This window comes from Scomber japonicus, chromosome 7 (genome assembly GCF_027409825.1).
Source record: "Scomber japonicus isolate fScoJap1 chromosome 7, fScoJap1.pri, whole genome shotgun sequence".
In the NCBI taxonomy this organism is placed as follows: Eukaryota; Metazoa; Chordata; class Actinopteri; order Scombriformes; family Scombridae; genus Scomber; species Scomber japonicus.
Window position 1 is genome coordinate 6,487,562 of NC_070584.1, and position 19,199 is coordinate 6,506,760.

At 40.5% G+C, this 19,199-nt stretch overlaps 1 protein-coding gene across 3 annotated transcripts in view; it reads right to left on the reverse strand.

Annotated features, from left to right (window-relative positions):
- Nucleotides 1-16,770, reverse strand: part of LOC128361443 (pre-B-cell leukemia transcription factor 1) — a 59,266-nt gene extending 42,496 nt beyond the window's left edge. For all 3 annotated transcript variants that reach the window (XM_053321907.1, XM_053321906.1, XM_053321908.1), the window contains exons 1-2: nt 16,583-16,770; nt 15,641-15,714 (exon numbers count right to left, since the gene is read on the reverse strand). In XM_053321907.1, the coding sequence (XP_053177882.1) occupies nt 15,641-15,714; nt 16,583-16,770 (262 nt within the window). The remainder of the gene's footprint in view (nt 1-15,640; nt 15,715-16,582) is intronic.
- Nucleotides 16,771-19,199: the final 2,429 nt, after the last annotated feature.

Here is a 19,199-nt window from a genome sequence, read left to right on the forward strand (position 1 = left end):
GGGACAGGCCCGAGACAGATATGACAGGGCCGCTGACAAGGGCCAGGCTGCATGCTGGGAGCAACACTGCAGTCCAACACAAACAAGACTTCTGCTCTCTTCACTGGGCCTGCAGTGAGACCCACAGCTGGCAGCTGAGAAGCCTCAGTCAGTGAAAGCAACGCTGTGAGCCACTGGCTTCACAACAATACTAATCACTGCTGCATGGATGGACCTCCAAAACACAAACACAGAAAATCAACTGCAGCTTTAGCTGTATGTTAGTGGCAAAAGGCTGCATGCTTCTCTGAGACTTCAAACTCAGCAGACACAAGAGCTACTCTCCTCTGTGCTGCATCTGTTCATTATGTCAACCTCGCTTGGCACGCTCATATTTCTGAGCCCCATTCCAAAGCAGACGCCTCCTAATTGTTATCGGGTCTGTGTTGAGACAGTCTGAGCGGAGAGACGACGATAAAAACTCCCCCGGAGCTGATGAGACTTCTCACAAATAGCTGCAGAACCCAACACGTTATGGATGTCTAGGTACAGTGGAGGGTGTGGAGGCATCAGCCTTGCTCTCTGACCACAGTTAGAACAATATGACAAATTGGCCTAGTTTTCCTTTTAATTAATCATTGCCTTGCTGACAGCTACCTGTGCCACACATCATCATTAGTCAAGAGGAGAGGAAGCCCCAGCCACATATGATAAGACAGGAGGATACACCTCATTAACTAGTTTTCCTCCATTTATTTTTTACAGCAACACAGCAATCACAGAAAGAATATTCTACACCTGTATTTTTGTAATTATAAGTGAGCTGATTTGCTTTGATTTGCAGAACTGTCAACAGGTAGAAGGTGGGTGATGTGATGATACATACTGTGTGAGTCAGAGGGATTTCCATACCATTCGTGCTATCTCTTTAATAAGTATTACAGTAGCACAGTTCTGTCAACACTGCAGATCAATGAGCAGGTTTGCTTTATGGCAATATTACATTTTTCTATGAGTTTTGTATGAATGTGATAAAGTATCCTGATTTGTTACCTGTGGATCTTCTTTGATAGCAAAGACACATTTCTGTCTTGTTATTTTTATTCATAGACAACTTCCCAATTGATTTTCTAGAAAATGTACTGTATCAGGATACAGTATACACTGAATATACAGGAAATCAATATCACAATATGGAACCACTTATACAATAACGGAGGGTTTTATTCATATGAACCAATCTTATCTCAGCATGTTTTAAAGTGTGTTACAATTTTTGAAAGACAAAACGGCACCTTAGCACTCATTAATTAAATAATCAATTTCATTTAATTAATTCCCATTTTCGACTACTTATTTTCCAAGGTCTGGTAATCATTTTTAACACTGCACCCACCAAGATTCCTGCTGAGATCTGGATGAGCAGACATGTTTTGAACAAACCTCCAGGGTAGCCAAAGTCATTTGGAAGAAAAACCAAAGGTGAAGAATAATATCATTATAATAGCTGCCTGTTGTAAACATTCAACTCACTGTTTACCCATTGACATTTAGATTTAGTGTTGGCCTACTGTGCTTTCTGTAGTTTTCTTGTACAATGGGGGATAATTAACAACATTTAGAGTGTGCACACTTGCCTTTTTGCCTCCAAATAAAGATAGAAAAGTAGAAATTCTAGATAAATTGTTGGCTCATTTGCAACCAGTCTTATCATCATAATCACTCATTTCTTAACCCACTGGAAAGTAATGATGTTTCCAGATCACAGCAGTTGCTTTGTTAGTACAATGTTAAAAATGAAATAAATGATGGTCAAAACTCCCAAAAAATCCCAAATGTAACTATTCTTAAAACAAATGCCTCCAACTCACACTCTGCATTGCTATATTCAGCCAGTACAATTACTAGGACTATTATCTGTACTATCCCCCTATGTGCTTCGTTCAAACTGAAATGATGAATTTAATTAAAGGGTAACACACTGTCTACAGAATGGCCCACAGAAATGCACATGTGTGACAACAGAAGTCATTGTTCCAGTCCTTCAGTGAGAACTGACGCTGCCTCACAGGACTCGGGAAGCCCGTGGATGACTGACAGCTCCATCTTTATAGGGGCCATCTAGCAAAAAGCAGACATAGAGGGGCCATTGCCACCCACTGAGCTGAATGGAGACCAGATTTTTTTAAATCTCACATTGGTGAAATAAAAGAAATGGATTATTTAATAAGAAAAGGGTGATGCCTCTCGCAGTTTCTCCTTTATATGTGGAAACACTGATATGAGGCAGATTCTTGTTGGAGTTATTGTTTATAACAGGCAGTTCAGGTTATACCTACCCTGCAGACATTTTAACAACTAACCATATGCTGTTTAATGCAATGTGTTCAGTCTTATCCTACTCATAAAGGAATCATTTCTCCCTTCATAAGGCAATAAACACCTCGTTAGAATCAAGATCTTGTGTAGTCAGGATAGAAAATAGCCAGAGAACATATTCAGGCGGTAGGTACAATGCTAGAATATTCTATCGCTTCCATTAACAAGGGAAAGAAATTTGAGGTGAGATAGACTAGCCTACATGTGGAAAGAGGGTTGATGGATATCATCTAAAACATGAAAAAAAGGTGGTAGCGTAATAGCCTTCCTGAACTCACACAAATAAATGTTCCACCGCCTGTGCTGACATAGTTAAAAATGAAGAGAAATGTAGCAATGTAAAATTCTCTACAAGCTGTTAATATTTCATGAGTAGCCGTTCTGACACTGTCAGTATCTAATTTGTATGGCATGCAAGGAGAGGGGAAAGGGAAGAACTGGGGAAGGGAAGAAAAGGGGGGAAGAGAAGGTGGATAGAAGTGGAAGAAATAGAGGAAGATATAAAATATAGGTAGACAAGAAGTCTCCAAAAAAGACTTCAGGACGCGACGAGATAGCTGACAGTGAATTTTTTGGAAGTCAGCACGGTACAAAGAACATTTGAAAAGGCCATTTAACAGCAATGTACTCCACTCCCAGCCGATGCCACCATTTGCATACTTCATATCAGATGAAGATGGATGATGAAAATCAATGTCACTGAGATGAGCATTTTATCAAGGTTACACTATCCTCCAAACTCCTAAAACCTCTTTATCTCATCTCTGTTGTCAGAATATTAACTTATCAACACTATCTTTTTACAGCAGAGACAGAGACAAAGTGAATTTATCAGCTGGTATAGCAATGACAGACCCGGCCAGATGGCTTTCAGAGCTGCAAACAATGATTATTTTCATTAGTAAGTCATCTCCTTATTATTTTGTGATTAATCAACCAAATGTTTAGGATGCAAAAAATGAAAAATGCCAATAACAATTTCCAAAACACCAAGGTGATGTCTTAAAATGTCTGATTTTGTCCAGCCAGTGGTCGAAACCCAAAGATATTCAATTTACAATTAATAAAACAGAGACATTTTCCAGCTCTGTTCTGTATGTTGTAGCTAGATAGCATTTGAGCACTGACTGACAGCGAACACCAGTGGAAAGTAAATAATAGCCCTCAGTTATACTTTTAATCATGTCACATCAGTATTTTAATCTCTAATTATAACATTAGCTCTAACATTAGCTCAGCAGCTAAAGGGGAGACTGAGAGTCATTTTTCAGTGTAATTATTAAAGTACAAATACAGTTGAATTTTTAAGTTCTTTGAAATTTACTTCAAGCTAAATACTGTTAAACGTATTTGTCAGTGCCTTCATTTTCATCCGTATGCCTTAGATTTCTCATTTGTTTAGAATAATCAAACACAAAAGTAGTTTTTTCATCAAGTTTTATATTATTTTAACATTATCTAATAGCACTTAACAGGTGTAGCTACATTTTTTACAGTATTGTTTATTGTTCCAGTTGGATTAGGTAATGACACTTTAGAAGAATAAGAAACACTTAAACCGTGTTAAAATCACAACCCATCAAGGTCTGCAGTCCATGTTTAGTAAAACATTACGATATGTGCTCACCTCTCCTGCTGCCAAGATACAGACTCCTTTCATCTGTCTGCATGATTAGCTACTGGTCCCTCATTATGGAGGTGAAGACTGAACTTCCATTTCAAGCCTTTGTGACTCCCACCTTTACTTCAGTCCACTAGTCATAAAAATGTCATGGCAGCTATAGAGCACACAGGCCACAGTGAGATCTAACAGGAATCACACGCTCAGGGCCAAACCCAACAGGGCAGATACGGCCAGTGGTTACAGTTTGGAGGTTGGTAAGGAATCTCTGCCTATGACTTTCCGCACGCTCGCCCCTTCCAGCCTCCTGACATCAGCCTGAAAGTGACTTCAACCAAGTGCACATCCTCCGTTTACTCTCTCCTGGTGTAATGCTGCACCGCAGAAAGAAAATGACAGACCATTTATAAAACAGGAAGAGGAGCTAACTACAGTAAGCATAAGCTATTTCTGGAGGAGGATGTCTGAAAATAACAAAGAGCTGTCAAAATGTAACAGGTCCACAGTGGGATGAAATCACTTTGAAAATAAATAAAATGACATTTTAGGCTATGTAGAGAAACTCCAAGTTTTACATCTGTGATCCCACCTGCTGTGACCCCTGCTGAAGGTACAGACGATCACACTCCATGTTTTAAGTTCCCCACCATGTCGCTGGTGTCGGCGCTGGGAAGGCATCCAAAACCACAATACATTTCTGCTATGGAACATTTGTTTCCTTTCAGGGGGGCGCAGGGCCCCAACATGCTCCTTCTACATTTTTCTGTCCTGCCACATTGCATGACAGTTTATTTTGGGAAGCGCAGGTTGGCACCTGAGACACAGAGCTGACAAAGCACTCAGTGTCACTTCAATGAGGCCAGTTGGTGCCATGACAATGCCTCTGGCCATGCAATCCTACAAGATGGACAACACTGCGCTGAATATCTTGGCAAAGTAGGAAAAGAGGCATCAGCTGTTCGCACAATTTCATCTTCGGAGGGGAACAAAGCAAAACTAAAAAATCTGAGACCTCAGATTATTGGACAGTAATAAAATCTAAACTGCTGTGATGGACCGTTCGCCAATTCAGGGTGTTTCCCTGGCTTCTATCCAATGCATGCTGGGACTAATTCCAGCATATCCAGCTCCCGAAATAGGAAGAAGTGAGAAGCCAAATCCATGGCTGAAAAAATGAAAACCTGGATGTAAAAAAAAAGAAATTGTAGAAATCATAATACCCATTTTTAATATCAAAAAGAACAGAGAGATATCAGATTGAAGGGCTGCAACTTTATCAAAAAGATATTAATTCAAATCATTTAGATTCATTTTAAGGCAGCAAACTTTTTTTTTATTTTTTAAACTAGGACTGCAAACCTAAATGTTGATGGTTCGAACCATCAGTCAAGAACCCTCTGAGTCAAATCTTGTTTTGTCAGTGAATTTTCTCTTTTTTTTTGTTTTGCAAGCTAGCTAAGTGTTACACAAAGCAACACAATATGACATGACAGACTGTAAACCTTTACTAAAACTCTCAAAATTACCTGACTGTATAGCTAACTCTAAAATAAATAGAAAAGGGTGCTGTTTGTTGTTTCAGTGCTCTCTGCTCCATTGCTGTTAGATAAAGTTAGCTAAAACTGCTTTTGAACCAGACGCTCATAACCTTCTCTACTATCCAGTTTGAGGGGGAAATTGTTTTGTGTTTTTTTGTCTCTAAATCCTTTACAAACAGTCTCAAGTTTAATTTGACTGTATTACTAACTGTAAAGGAAGAAGAAGTTTGATATTTGCTGCTTCAGTACTCTCCGCTCCGGTGCTAAGTGTTAGCTTAGCAAAGTTAGTTTGAACTACTTTGTATTTAGAGGTTTTTTTCCTTACAACAGTGATTTTAAGAGGAATGCCACTTATATATAAAACATCACTACATTAGAGATATCATTAGCTACTACAAAAATGTGTATTTTTATCATAAATTCAAAAATTAACAAACAAAAATTAAGTTAGCCTATATGATGAATCTGTTTCTGCTTTACTACTACAAAACAAACGCATACAGAACTCATAATAATGATAAGAATATAATTAAGTAAATACTGACACTCTGTTGACATAATTGCAGTGGATATGACTCAGTAATGCATTCCTGTTTTTTTCTCTAACACTGATGTAAACTACACTCACATCTACAGCAAAGATAAAGACACTGTTTAATTTCAGGCTTGTTTCTTGATAATCGTCCCTCTGTGAGTGTTTTTCTCTGAGTGAGTGAAATGACAAAGAGATGAGTAGCAGCAGTGGAATAGTGGCCTGCATTAGCCCAGCTAATTATGAGCCTTTGCGCAAGGCTTAATGTTTCTCTGTGAGGAGGGGTGGCTGATTAGCTGAGAGAAGAGTCAGCAGATCTTTGGATGCCACTACTGCCAGTCCTTGGAAAAAAGAAATTAGGATATACAGTTGATTCAAATTGAAATTGAACCTTGCATATATTGAAGATAAAATGTATAGTTGTTTAGAAAATGTGACAAGTTTATCTTCTAGCAGGACCTTGGATTTCAATTTCCCAGCAGTGGGCAATCTAAAATACTTCTTTCCAGACAATGAAATGTTGTATAAATACACTACTGACACACACTCAGCACCGAACAGCAAACGCATATCCTGTTTCTCATAATGCAGTGGCGAGTGAGTGCAGATAAAATTACTGACTGAAATGACTGCTTTAAAAACATAGACGGACAAAAGCCTATGTGCATACACTCGTACACCCCCCCCCCCCCCCGACACACACACATACACACACACTTGTACTGTAAAGTGACAGAGCAACTGCTTTGCTGTGTTAAATATCAGATGCAAATGAAAAGAGAAAATCTATCATGACTCTAATGTGGCCTGATAGGAGGGGGCGCACTCTCTTCTGAGGAGCCGAGCGGTGTGAGGAGGGTGATGTATGGAGGAGCTGGATGAGAGGTGAAAAGCGTAGCGAGACGGACGAAGGGAGGGGTGGATTGCTGGGAGGGAAGGCAGAGGGGGGAGGAGGGGGGCATGCAGTCCTGCCAGACTCCTGAGAGCCCAGGGCAAAAGTGGAATAAATGTTGATTAGTGTTGATTTTGTCCAACGAGCACCCGGCAACTGACAGTGGGACTAAGCTGCAGCGAAAGGGAACCATTAATCTTGGTCTGGTTTAAGTAGTGTATATTAATTTGTGTCATTTCCACTACGTGGAGAGAGGCCTCTCTCTCCCTCTCTCTTTTCTTTCTCCCTCCCTCCAGTGTTTGAAAGCCGTGGAAGCTGAGCCTCTTTCATAGTGAACATACAGTGGAAGCCTGGAGGTGGCGTCTGCAAGTAGCAGCAGGGGAGAGTGGAGGAAATGAGATTCCAAACACTACATTATAGAAAATGAACTCCTGGGGGGTTGGTATGACAACCACATTCAAATGTGCCATTGCATGTTCAATTTAACGTGCATAACAAATTTGCAGACTTGATTAAATTCGTAACATATTAAGGAGGCCGTTATAGAGAAAAAAAGGCAGACCAAACCTGCAGGGACTGAGATTGCAAAGAGAGCCTTGAACGAGGTAAATGGCAGAACGGTGATATTTAAGCAATCGTTTCTCAGCGTTGAGCACAGGAGTCGACATTCAGGTAAAAGATTGAAGCCCGCGCTCTTTTACAAGTCTACTTGGATCTTGCCTTCATTCTGTAATCTCCACACTGGCAGGGCTGCTTGGAGCTAAATGTAATTTTTTTTCTGCAAACAGCATTTCAGTGGCCTTCAGCGAAGAGGGGAAAAAAACATTAATCAGTTCAGAAACTTCGGAAAATATATCAGTTAAAAACATAAAAATGACATAGTGCTCTTAGTCATTCCTTTTCACGAGGATGAGACGACAGTATCATGGCAGAGAAACTTCTGGAAGAAAAAAATAGATCACTTTCCTCGTACATGTGATGTCAGTGTTAATTAACAAACGCAGCACAGTAAGATTCCTATAATTAAGCTCCTTAATATGATTAACATGTATCAATTAGGTGACTGACAATTTGCATAATGTATAATGTAACCACATTGTTCTATACTGTAATGGTATTAACACACCATTTACAATGCTGTCACTCACTGATGATTCTGTGATTAGGATTCTGTATCAAATACTGTTGAAAAAAAAAACCTAGGACAAGCCTTATGTCAGCTAATCAAAACACATTTTTTTCCCACTTGTCTACATCCTCTGAGCCGAATTAGACTTTGGCTCTTCCTTTCTCTTGGTGGATGATTAAGCAGAGAGATTGGGGAAACAGCTGTGGCGGCGAGCTTGGCATTTCTCTCCCCCTGAATGCTGCTGTATCAGCATTGAGGAGGAAGGATAAGAGGGAGACAAAAGCAAGCACGTATTAAATAGTCGTCCCTCTGTCCGCCGAGAGAGGCACGGTCCCGTGACACAACGCTCGCCATCAGAGCAGACATCGAGTATACACTGAAGGTAACATTCACTATCCCTGCCTGCTGGTGTACACTTACAAGCCCTACAAATGTTATTACAGATACTCCTTAAGATGGCTTTTTAATAATGAAATTAAGTTGAGATTAGCACCAATTAGCCAACCAGAAAATGTGGAAGACATTCTATTTTATTCGGTATAATGGGGCTTTTTTTTTACCCTATCTTTATTCAAGAGCGTGGTTTTTCAATTTGAGAGCATGATTTATTGATTTCACATCCAGATTTTAGATTTTTTCCCCCTCAAACCCTGCCCTCTCACTGAAATAGTCCCTGCTTGCGCTGATATTTGCTCTGCTTCTGCTCAAACCGTATGCTTGCACTCAGATATATTGTCACTTGCACGTATTTCCTGCTTCAGCATGCTCATGAAACGTCTGCTCTCAAATTTCTTCTCTGCTCCCGATTTTTGTGCAACAACGCTGTCCAAATGTTGTGTTGATCATTGAAATGATCCCTGCCCCCTTGTCTTGCTATACTTCTCGTAGCCTCCCATACAGGCAGTTACTCTTGGTTGGTACTTTGGTACGAGGAAACATGGTGGGGTCATTTTGTTGCTACTAGCAACGGTATTCATGTGACATACAACACTTGAAAGCCAACATATTATCATGAATGTATTCATGTGCCGCAAATATGTCCACTTCAATTTGAGGGTAGTAATAGCACCAATAAAATAAGAGACTTATTTGGAATCCTTGCCTTTGGCGGTCCGCTAGACTACTGCTCCTGAGTCATGATGGGTGGCCAGTGTGCTGGCTACTAATATAGGTAGCTATTATAGTAAAAAAAAAGTGGAATATATATTGTTTATTCCAAAAGTCATACAAGAAAGCGACCTAGAATAGCTCATGCTCCTGTGTCGACCATTCTGACTGCCTATGGAGTTCCCAGCTAATGTTGGGACAGCTGTGTATGTCCTGCCGCAAGCCACAACAGACCGGGCACTCATGGAACAGTATGGGACAATCAGCAACATGGCAAACATGCACACTGAGTCCAGAGAGGACCGACCTCTCCAACCAAACATCTCTAAAGAAAGTATTACCAAAATACTTTCAATACATTGATGTAAATATATGGGAAGTTTACTCAGCCACCGCTCTCCATTCTGCACAGCCTTCTAACCCTTCCTCCGTTTTGCAAATTGGATCGCTCCCTCCTGCCCCTGCCAACCTATAGGCAGAAGCTAAAGCAAGCAGTGACCATGGTAAAGATGATCTACTGCTGGTCTGAACCATTGCACAATGTATTGCAAGACTATTTTGATCATGTGGGCTGGGAGGTGATTTGTGATTCGTCACAAAACAACATCAACGAGTACATAGAAGCAGTCATAGAGGATGTTGTACCCACAAAAACAGTTTGGGTGTATCCAAAACACAAAACCACAGATCAACAGTACTGTGTACTCTGTAATGACTCACATAGTCCCAGCTGTACAACTAACATCACTGACTCCCTCCAGGACAAGTTAAATAGTTTTAACGCCCATTTCGAAGTTGTTAACACCAACCTCCCGGAGGGAACCCCCACTGCCACTGACACGACCAATGCTCTGGTCAACGACAATGCTGATGTGTGCAAGTTGTTTCATTGCATCAACATCGGCATAGCGGCCGGGTCAGATGGCATCCCAGGCCAGACAATCAGAGCGTATGTAGTGCAAGTTGCTGGTGTTTTCATGGACATATTCAACCTCTCTTTATCCATATTGGTAGTTCCCTCCTGCTTCAAGTCATCCACCATTTGGTTACCAACAAAACAGATCCACAACGCCATAGCCACAATACCTCACACTGCCCTAAGAAGAGGAATTCTTGTGAGGATGCTGTTTGTAGACTGCAGTAGACACCAAGCTCACATACCTCGCCTGTGCACCTGGTTCCTGGACTTGATGCCTGTCTAGTCACTCCAGCACCTCTGCCGCTCAACACAGGAGCCTCCCAGTGATGTCTCCCTACTCTATTCCCTACACTCTCACAATGACAAGACAGCCTACAGTGGAAAGGTCAACAACCTGACACAGTGGTTCCAGGAGAACAACCTCTCGCTCAACATCGATAAGACCAAGGAGCTGATTGTGGACTACAGGAGGAGAGGCCATCAATGGGTATGCTGTAGAGAGTCAGCAGCTTCAAGCTCCACAGCATTCACATCACCAAAGACCTCACCTGGGACAAGCATAGCAGCCATCTCAGGCAGCTGAAAAAGTTTGGCATAGAGCCCAAAGTCCTGAGGGCCTCTCAAAGAGGTACAACCGAGAGAATCCTGATTGGATGCACCACTGCTTGGTATGAGAACTGCATTGCCCTCAAAGCGTTGCAGAGGGTCATGCAGACAGCCCAGAGCATTGGTGGATGTGAGCGTCACTCCATCCAGGACATTTACAATGGACGGTGTGTCAGTGAAGCCTGCAGGATTATCAAACACCCCGGCCACCACAACCACGGACTGTTTCAGCTCCTGCTGTCTGGCAAGCGGTACCACTGCCTCAAGGCCCGGACCAGCAGGCTTTTTTCCACCAAGCAGTTTTTTCCACCACGCTTATGAATAATGGACACTAACGGCCTGTTGCCTGTCTATGACACACACACATACACACATACACACACACACACACACACACACACACACACACACACACACACACACACAGACGTAGCTGTGCATACACAAACATATATATGCACATTTATTAAGGCAGGACCTACACACACACACACACACAGCTTTTTATATACACTATTTATATTTTTTATTTTATTGTATTTTTTTTACTACTTTCTAGTACTATTTTTAGAACATACACAGCATTTTACATACACACACTATATATTATTCATGTTATTCAAATTTGTATTTCTATTGTTATTTTATTGCTATTGTTGCTGCAATGTCGAGGAGCCGAAACCAGAGAATTTGACACTGTCATACTTCTATAATGAGATGCAATGAAAAAGGAATCTTGAATGTTGATACTGATAATCGATGGCTGCACCCTTGATTGATTGTTTCCAATCATCTTGATTAATCTGTCAATGCTTTTTTCCATCAATACAATAATCACCTTGTCTTAATCTATAAATGTAGGGATGAAGCTAGTGATTATTGTCTGTATTGATTAATCTGTTGATCATTTTTAAGTTATAAAAAGTAAAAGTAAAAGTTCTTGTTTTGTCTGACCAACAGTCTAAAATTCATAAATCTTCAGTGATGGAGAAGGTGGAACAAGTGATTTGTTTTTGGCATTTTTGCTTAAAAAGATTATTCAAATGAGTTGTTGATTTATTTTCTGTCAGCCAACTAATTGACTAATTGTTTTAGCTCTATAAAAATGTGAATGGCAACGAGAAGTTCTTAGAACGTGTGGGTATCTTCAAATAGTCCATCCAACAGTCCAAAACCCGGACTACCACACTGTATTAAAGTTCAAGCTGAAATCAAACCAGGCTGCTTCAAAATGTTTATTCGGTGACATGCAGGACTGAGCTGAATTCAGCCTCTGTAATACAAAAAGGCAGATGCCAAACATCTGAATGGACTGACAAGTCAATTTAGTGTAGGCTTCTATGCACCTTCCATAATCAGACCTCTGGCTCATTTCATCCTGTCAAACACTACTCGGCTGCCCTCTGTAAAACACCCTATTTTCACCCTTCAAAAAATAACATTACATCACTCGGCTAGTCATTTTTATAAATGGAGGATCCCCTAGGCTTGAAACCTTACACTACACAAACACAGGCCACAAGAAAGCTGGCCTTTTGTTGAGGTTGAGAGGAAAAAAATTAAACAGCAAGTCAGAGCAGCACATTTACTGAGCAGCTCAGTCAAGGAGTGGTTTTGTTTGACACTGCCAGAGATTTATGATGTTAGTGAAGTGTTTACAGAGGTCAAGGCGGCTCATTTTCCAAATCAGTTTGTCAAGCATTTGCTTATCTAAAGAGACCTTTTCATCAATCATAAAAAACTGATGGTGAAAACCTCGAAGAAAACAGTGCACCTTAAAAATATCAGTTCTAGGTAGATTTATAGATAGAAGGAGAGGATATTTATATGAGCTGTGTCATATTATTTGATATCATGGCATAAAGCAGCAGAGTCAAATTGTTTGGATGTACTTTTGGAAAGTCTCTGTGAGAAACTCTCCGAACAGATTATACCAGCGTTGCTAGGAGGTACGCTAACACAGACAAACCACAACTACAGCTGTTTTTACCTTTGCTCCACATACAGTATTATTATTAATATGCTTCAATATATTTTTATACTTCGTCTCTTCTTGGGAATGCACTATGCCACACACACACTCACACACACACATGCAGAGTTATGTGGAGCATCTGAAAAACAGCATTCCTTTGAAGTAAAAAGACAACCAAAATATGCCTGGAATGAAACTGAGTGAAAACCAACCCAAACTGTCCAAAACGATGAAAAAAAATTGAGGCTTTGGTTTAAATTAAGTGTTCCTTCCTTCTTCTTCTTTCTTCTTTCCTCCCGGGTGTCGCTGTACCATTGTGCTTGTTTATACTGCACAATATTTCTGTTGGCCATCCCTCACTTCAATCCCAGTAAAAATACACAGAGTAGGTCAGAAGTTCAGGCCCTAGATCAACACTAGCATTGTGTCCTGCAGGTGCTGTCAGCTGCTCCAGGAACAACCAGGGATGGAAAATATACACAAGCAGGCAGCAGCTCTGTGGATACACACTGTCTCTGCACTGAGGTGGCACTCGGGACAAAGTTACAGTGGTGCAACTACAGCATTCGAGGAGTCACTAAAGCTGTTATAGCAAAAAATGAAAATGAGGCATCTGGTGAAACAGAAGAGTGAATAGCACCTAAAGTTTTATGTAAAAATAACAATGAGGTGTACGCCACTCAAACTAATTCATCCAAGCTGTGTTTTCATTCATTTTTAACCTTCCATCAAGGCCATAAGGTTGTGTATACAGAAATAAAACCTTCTTTCACTAATGCAGCCAACTGTAATACATTTGAAAAGTTACTCTAAATTAACCAGGCTATCGCAACTAAAGTATCATTTCATTACAAAAACTTGAACTAATACTGAATTTGAAATATAACATAGTTAAAATTAAAAATGAAAGAAGTTTCAAACATTTAATAATAAACCTCTTCAGCCACTTGAAGTATGTTTTAACTCAATTTATGAAGGAGACTGAGCCTCTAGAGGGAGCAACAAGCTGCGACTTCTTCTAAAACATAATATTGAGGTTCAGCATCTTTATTTGAGACATAATCAAAAATTATTGCTTCATAATATCACCAGTTAAGTCCACTGGCCAACTATACAAAGGGAATAAACTTTACAACATCTTGACCTCTGAAAAAATATAAAAAATAATGATGATCAAGTCCATGTGCAGCTCCAGTCGTACTGTATGTTCTCTATTTGATGAGTGAAACAGACTCTTACACATGTGTGCAGGTAACATAAAAGACACTATTCTGCTATGTGGACATGGAGCTTATTAACACTCCATCTTTTATTTACTGTAAACCCGACGACAGTGCCACGGTGCTGAGATCGTTAAAGGTGAAATAGAGTTTGAAGCACAATTACTGTGTAGTGATCGTCATGACAGTAAAGAGAGGACCTTATAGTATTAAGAGTATAAAAATAAGTTTAGTCAAACCTCCAAATAAACTGTATCAGAAGCTGTATAAATGGCAGTGAAAGTGAAAGATTTCTCACTTAACCTTACAACAAAGCCAGCTGGATAAAAATGGAAGTCTACGACAAGACAAGCACCATATCTCTTGTGTAAAGCTCTATAAGCTGCACCTTGTATTAGGTTGCCAGCTGAAAGAGAGAAGAATGGGTGTGCAGGCAGGAAGAGGTCCAAGTTACTTTGTACTCTCAGCAGAGCCGAACTTTGGATGAACTCCGAGAAGCGCCAGGGAGTAAAACACTATGCATAACTGTGTCACTCCCCCCCTCCAAAAAAACCTACCAAGACAACAAAAAAGAAGAGCGAGCCAGCAGGCTTCAAAAGGCCCCCTGCTCTCTCCTGAGGCAGTGGCCAATTCAAGATAAACTGCCGGGTTTTTTGGGGAGAGGGGTGGGGTGGGGGGTTAGACAGCGAGGTGAACTTCAATGAAAACCTCAATGAAAAGGGTCGGGATGCACGCACACACATAAAAGAAACTCCCCCACAATATAAACAGCGCCAGTCTCCACCGCCACAAAGGTCAAGTGTGAGCAAGAGCAACTTTTGGGAGACAGTGAAAACAATATCGTCCTCATCCTCCATCCATTCCATTTCATTTCACGCACTAATAGGTGTGAAACGTACAGAAAAAGCACTGCCTCTCGCCACAAACTGCCATGCTTTGGCAACTCAATATCTCAGCTGCGTAACTTCCAAAAGAGTCCTATATAGCACATCAGCGTGAAGAGAGGAAAATAAAAGATGAGATGCACGCTATCAGTCTTGAAGTGCACTGGATTCTATCTGTGCCAATTTCAAAAATGTCACCGGGGGAAAATGATTTGGAAACATGACTTACGCCCTCCTATGTTACGTTATTTCTCTCCTAGCAATTATTCTGCTGACACGCTCTCTCACAACCGCTTTAATAGACACACAATACAGAATGGAAAGAGACGTGCTCACCAGACTTGACAGTTAACTCACAAGGGGAGACGTGAACGTGCTTGTGACAATTTTGCTCAATACTCTCTATTATTCCACAATAGCAACCAAAAAAAAAAAAAAAACCCCTTTCATATTTTGGCATGTTAATTGATAAGGACTGCTTTGAGGTAATTGTCCGCAGTTCCTAAAAATTGTTTTAAAAAAAGGTGCAGATTTTATGCCTATAAGAGGAAACACAGCTTACATGTCAGTGAAATTTATATGGTGAATTATGTTATGACTGAATATCCAACATCAGGTTTCTCCGATGTGAATTTGAGTCTGCAAATTATCCTTTCATGATAAAATAGCCCACACAGAGCTGCTGCTGTGTCTTTCTCCTTTTTTAAAAAGCTCCTTTAGTAAAAATAAAATACTGCTTGCACTCATACAGTATCTACCCTACCTGCTTAAGAAGACTTATGGTTATTTTATCACAAGTATGAAGACAACAAGGGTGAAGCATCTCTTATTAGAGCAGCAGAATTAAATATGAACTCACCTGTTTTTTCTTTGATTTCACACAAGACATTGAAAAGAGCTGGCTTCATTCTGTGACAGTTCAGAGCGTGTTTCCTGCAACAGAAAAAGTGGCTTCATGAGCAAAAATTAAAAAAAAATGTTTTCAACCACTAGCAAAGCTACTTAATATCACCTGAAATTTTATATATTAGTTTGATAAGATGTTGCAGGCACCAAATATTAAAGCTGCATCACAAACACCTGTATATGTACACACATGTGCTGCAGCCTCTTTGTTGTAACCTATATCCATTTTTACCTGTGTGCACATGTATGAAGCTTTACCTATTCTGCTGTTACCATATTATTTAAAAAAATAGATATTTTTAACGTTAAATTTAACATTTTAAAATGTGTATCATTTGCAGTTTCGCCAATTATAACGTGGATAACATTTTTTATTTAAAAATCAAGTATAAAATCTTAAATTATGTATCACAAGTGACAAAGTTACACTGCTTTTTTCCCTCCATTTACTCTGTACTGTTGCTCAGTTATTATATTTCATATGGAGGCTATAACAGCAGCTATATTTACGTTGAGCAGTAAACGCAGCGTGACTGTATTTAAGGTGTTATGATGAAAGTGACACGTTGGCATGTAACTGTAATAAACGCCATATTCACACTCTTTGATTTTCTCTAAAAGCAGTCCAGATGTTGACTTATTTGAATGTGAAGTAAACTATGATTTGCAGACACGCAAATGTTGTTCCCCACAGTTTGATTGCGTGCGTTTATAGTTTCATCTACGCTGCACTGCGTTGCCAATATTATTCTTTTTAAATATATATATTTGTAAAAATGTTTCTTTTTGCTTTCTTTTTTATTTTGATATAATTGCTCCCAGTTTGCCGCCTCCTCCTCCTCCTCCTCCTCCTCCTGACAGTGGAAGATGAGGCTGGTAACCGCACAGCTTTTACCTGGCTTGGGCTTCGTCCAGACTTTGATCTGTGATGGTCATAATTTGCTGTAAAATGTCTCCAATGTCCTGTTTTCTTCCGTCGCCGTCCGTTCCTCCGGTGCCTTCCTGCATATGCTGCGGCAGGCCGGGGTGCCCTGCCATGCCTACCCCCGTGTGAGAGTGCATCAACCTCGGCTGCTCGTCCATCTCTTCTTCCCTCTATCTAATTCTCTGTGGCGCTCTCGCTGCTGAAATCCTGCAAAAATACATAAAAGAAAAAAAAAAAGAAAAAAAAAGGAAAGAGGGAAGAAAAAAAATATCCCGGTGATGCTTTTAATATATTGCGCCGTGCACCCGGTTCTTCCAAAGCAGGGGCTTTTTTCAGGCGCTGAAAGAGGGGGAATCGGAGGTGGAAAAGCGGAGAAACGGACCTCCTGCTCTCTTGCTGTCTCTCTCTCAGCTGGTCGGAGCTGAATGTGAAATCTGATCTGAACTGCTGCTGCCTTCACTGGAGTAGGCTGTGCGTAAAAAAGAAAGAGGAGAGATAGGCTGCTGGTTTCTACTACTAACATGAACTAGGACACGATTTCATGTGATGTTGCGCAGTGATCCAAAAAACCCCTCTTCCTGCCAAATGACCCCCCAAAAAAGTGGCTGTGAGAAATAAGAAGTGTGGATTTATTTCACTCACTCCATCCTCCTGCTTTTGTCATGTACAGTACAGGCTGGGCAGGCAGAGCCGTAGCAAGGAGCATGAGAGTCAGACTCCGCCTACGCGACATGATTGGGAATATAAGACCATTTAGCCCCACCTTGAGGTGCCTCTCATGAAACGTCGATCATTGGATTGTAAAGGTGGGATGCAGAGGAGAAGCTGGGAGATGTGGCTGCCGCCTTTACAAGCAGGGAGACGGTACAGAGTGACAACACGGTGATGGATAGAGCCTGAACTCCAAATAAATAATAGTGGCTGACACAAGAGGTCTGCTTTAGTCTCCCCTTCTGACCTCAGCATGGGCCCCCACTGGCTCCACAGGAGACTATTTCATTTCCATGCTGTGCCAAGATGTAAGCTACACTAATCAAAACTATTGGCCAGCCCTTTCATTTGTTAAAATTAGTGGTTGAATAATGCACTCAAAAGATTTATGATGAGAAAAATCCATCTGGTGATAAACATATAGTTCAAACACCTTTGTGATGTCATACATATTTCATGTTGAGATCACATGATATGAGGAACAGAATCGGACAGTAAAACATGCTTGTTTTGTTGTAGCAGGCAGTGGAGCATCGACTTTGTTCATTCATTTTCAGGTATGTTGCAGGGCTCCGCTTGGCTGGCTTTGGCAGGGTCCTCCTAATGTAAGGCGGTGACCCATGTTGCGCAGCCAAGCAGCAAGGCCCGAGTGTGTCTGGCCAGGCTGAAAAGTGCCCTTCAGGCCCAGCGCTGCCTCACTGCCGCTGCTCTCCTCCGCCACTGAGAGCCATTCAGAGGGAAGAGAGGAGGAGGAGGAGGAGGAAGAGGAGGAGGGGCAAAAAAAAAGCTCCAGTGTGCAACTTAAATATGAACACTGCTGTGCAAATCACCAGCTTGGATGTGTATGTGTGACACACAAAATAAGGAATAAACTATATATAAATACCTCAGAGCTCTCTGTAACTGAGGCATTGTTAATAAATATATAGCAGTTATAGTGAAATTGACTGTGAACACCTTATTGAATCCACTGACATATACTGAATAGATTTGAAGCCTGTAAAAACTTGGTTTCAAATCTTCTCTTTATAACATTAAAGGTACCCTGTGAAGTTTTCCTGTAAACAAAGTTTCAGTGTTACTCACCAAAACACACAGTGTCATTAAGCTCTAACAAACATGAATACATTTCTTTTTCTTATAAAACCTCACAAAGCTGAATTTTTGGATCATTTCGAAATCTGTTTTGTGTATATCCGTATTGACTTGTTAGCAATCTTCTTCTTCCCTGCCTTGCTACGTCTTTTGACCACCTGCATATCATTAGAATAACATGAAATCATCGGCAGGAATGCGCATGGTGTCACCCATGTGCTAGTTTGAATACATGTGCGTCCTCTTGCATGTGCACCAGAGCTAACAAAACAGGGACCCACCCATAAAAACATTGCTTCATAGCGCTATTAGCAATCAAAAATTCCACAGGGTACCTTTAAGTATTTATGACTAAATACACAAAAATCACAGTTAGGCAAAAACATTGTTAGGTATTATTTTGTAAGAGTTTAACAGTCAAAAACTCCAACAGAGTCCCATTCATTTCAAACTATTAAAAAAAGCACAACCAAAAACACAAACACGTTCAAAATAACAAAACTGTTCCAACTTTGAAATATTTGAGCATTGTGCAGGACCCCATTACTGTTCAAAGACTAATTTGAGGTTGAAAGGCTACCAGATTGTTCATGCATCAATTCTGAAACTTCCTGATGAGTGACAGGCTGTATATGCAAACACGCCTGATTACAATAAAAACACAATTTTACCATCTTATTAAGTCTCTTTCAAAAGAAAACATGTCCTGATTGATATTAAACTGCAGATTTTTTGCTTCCTTACAATTCAAAGTATACAACTGGGATGCACCCATTGGAAT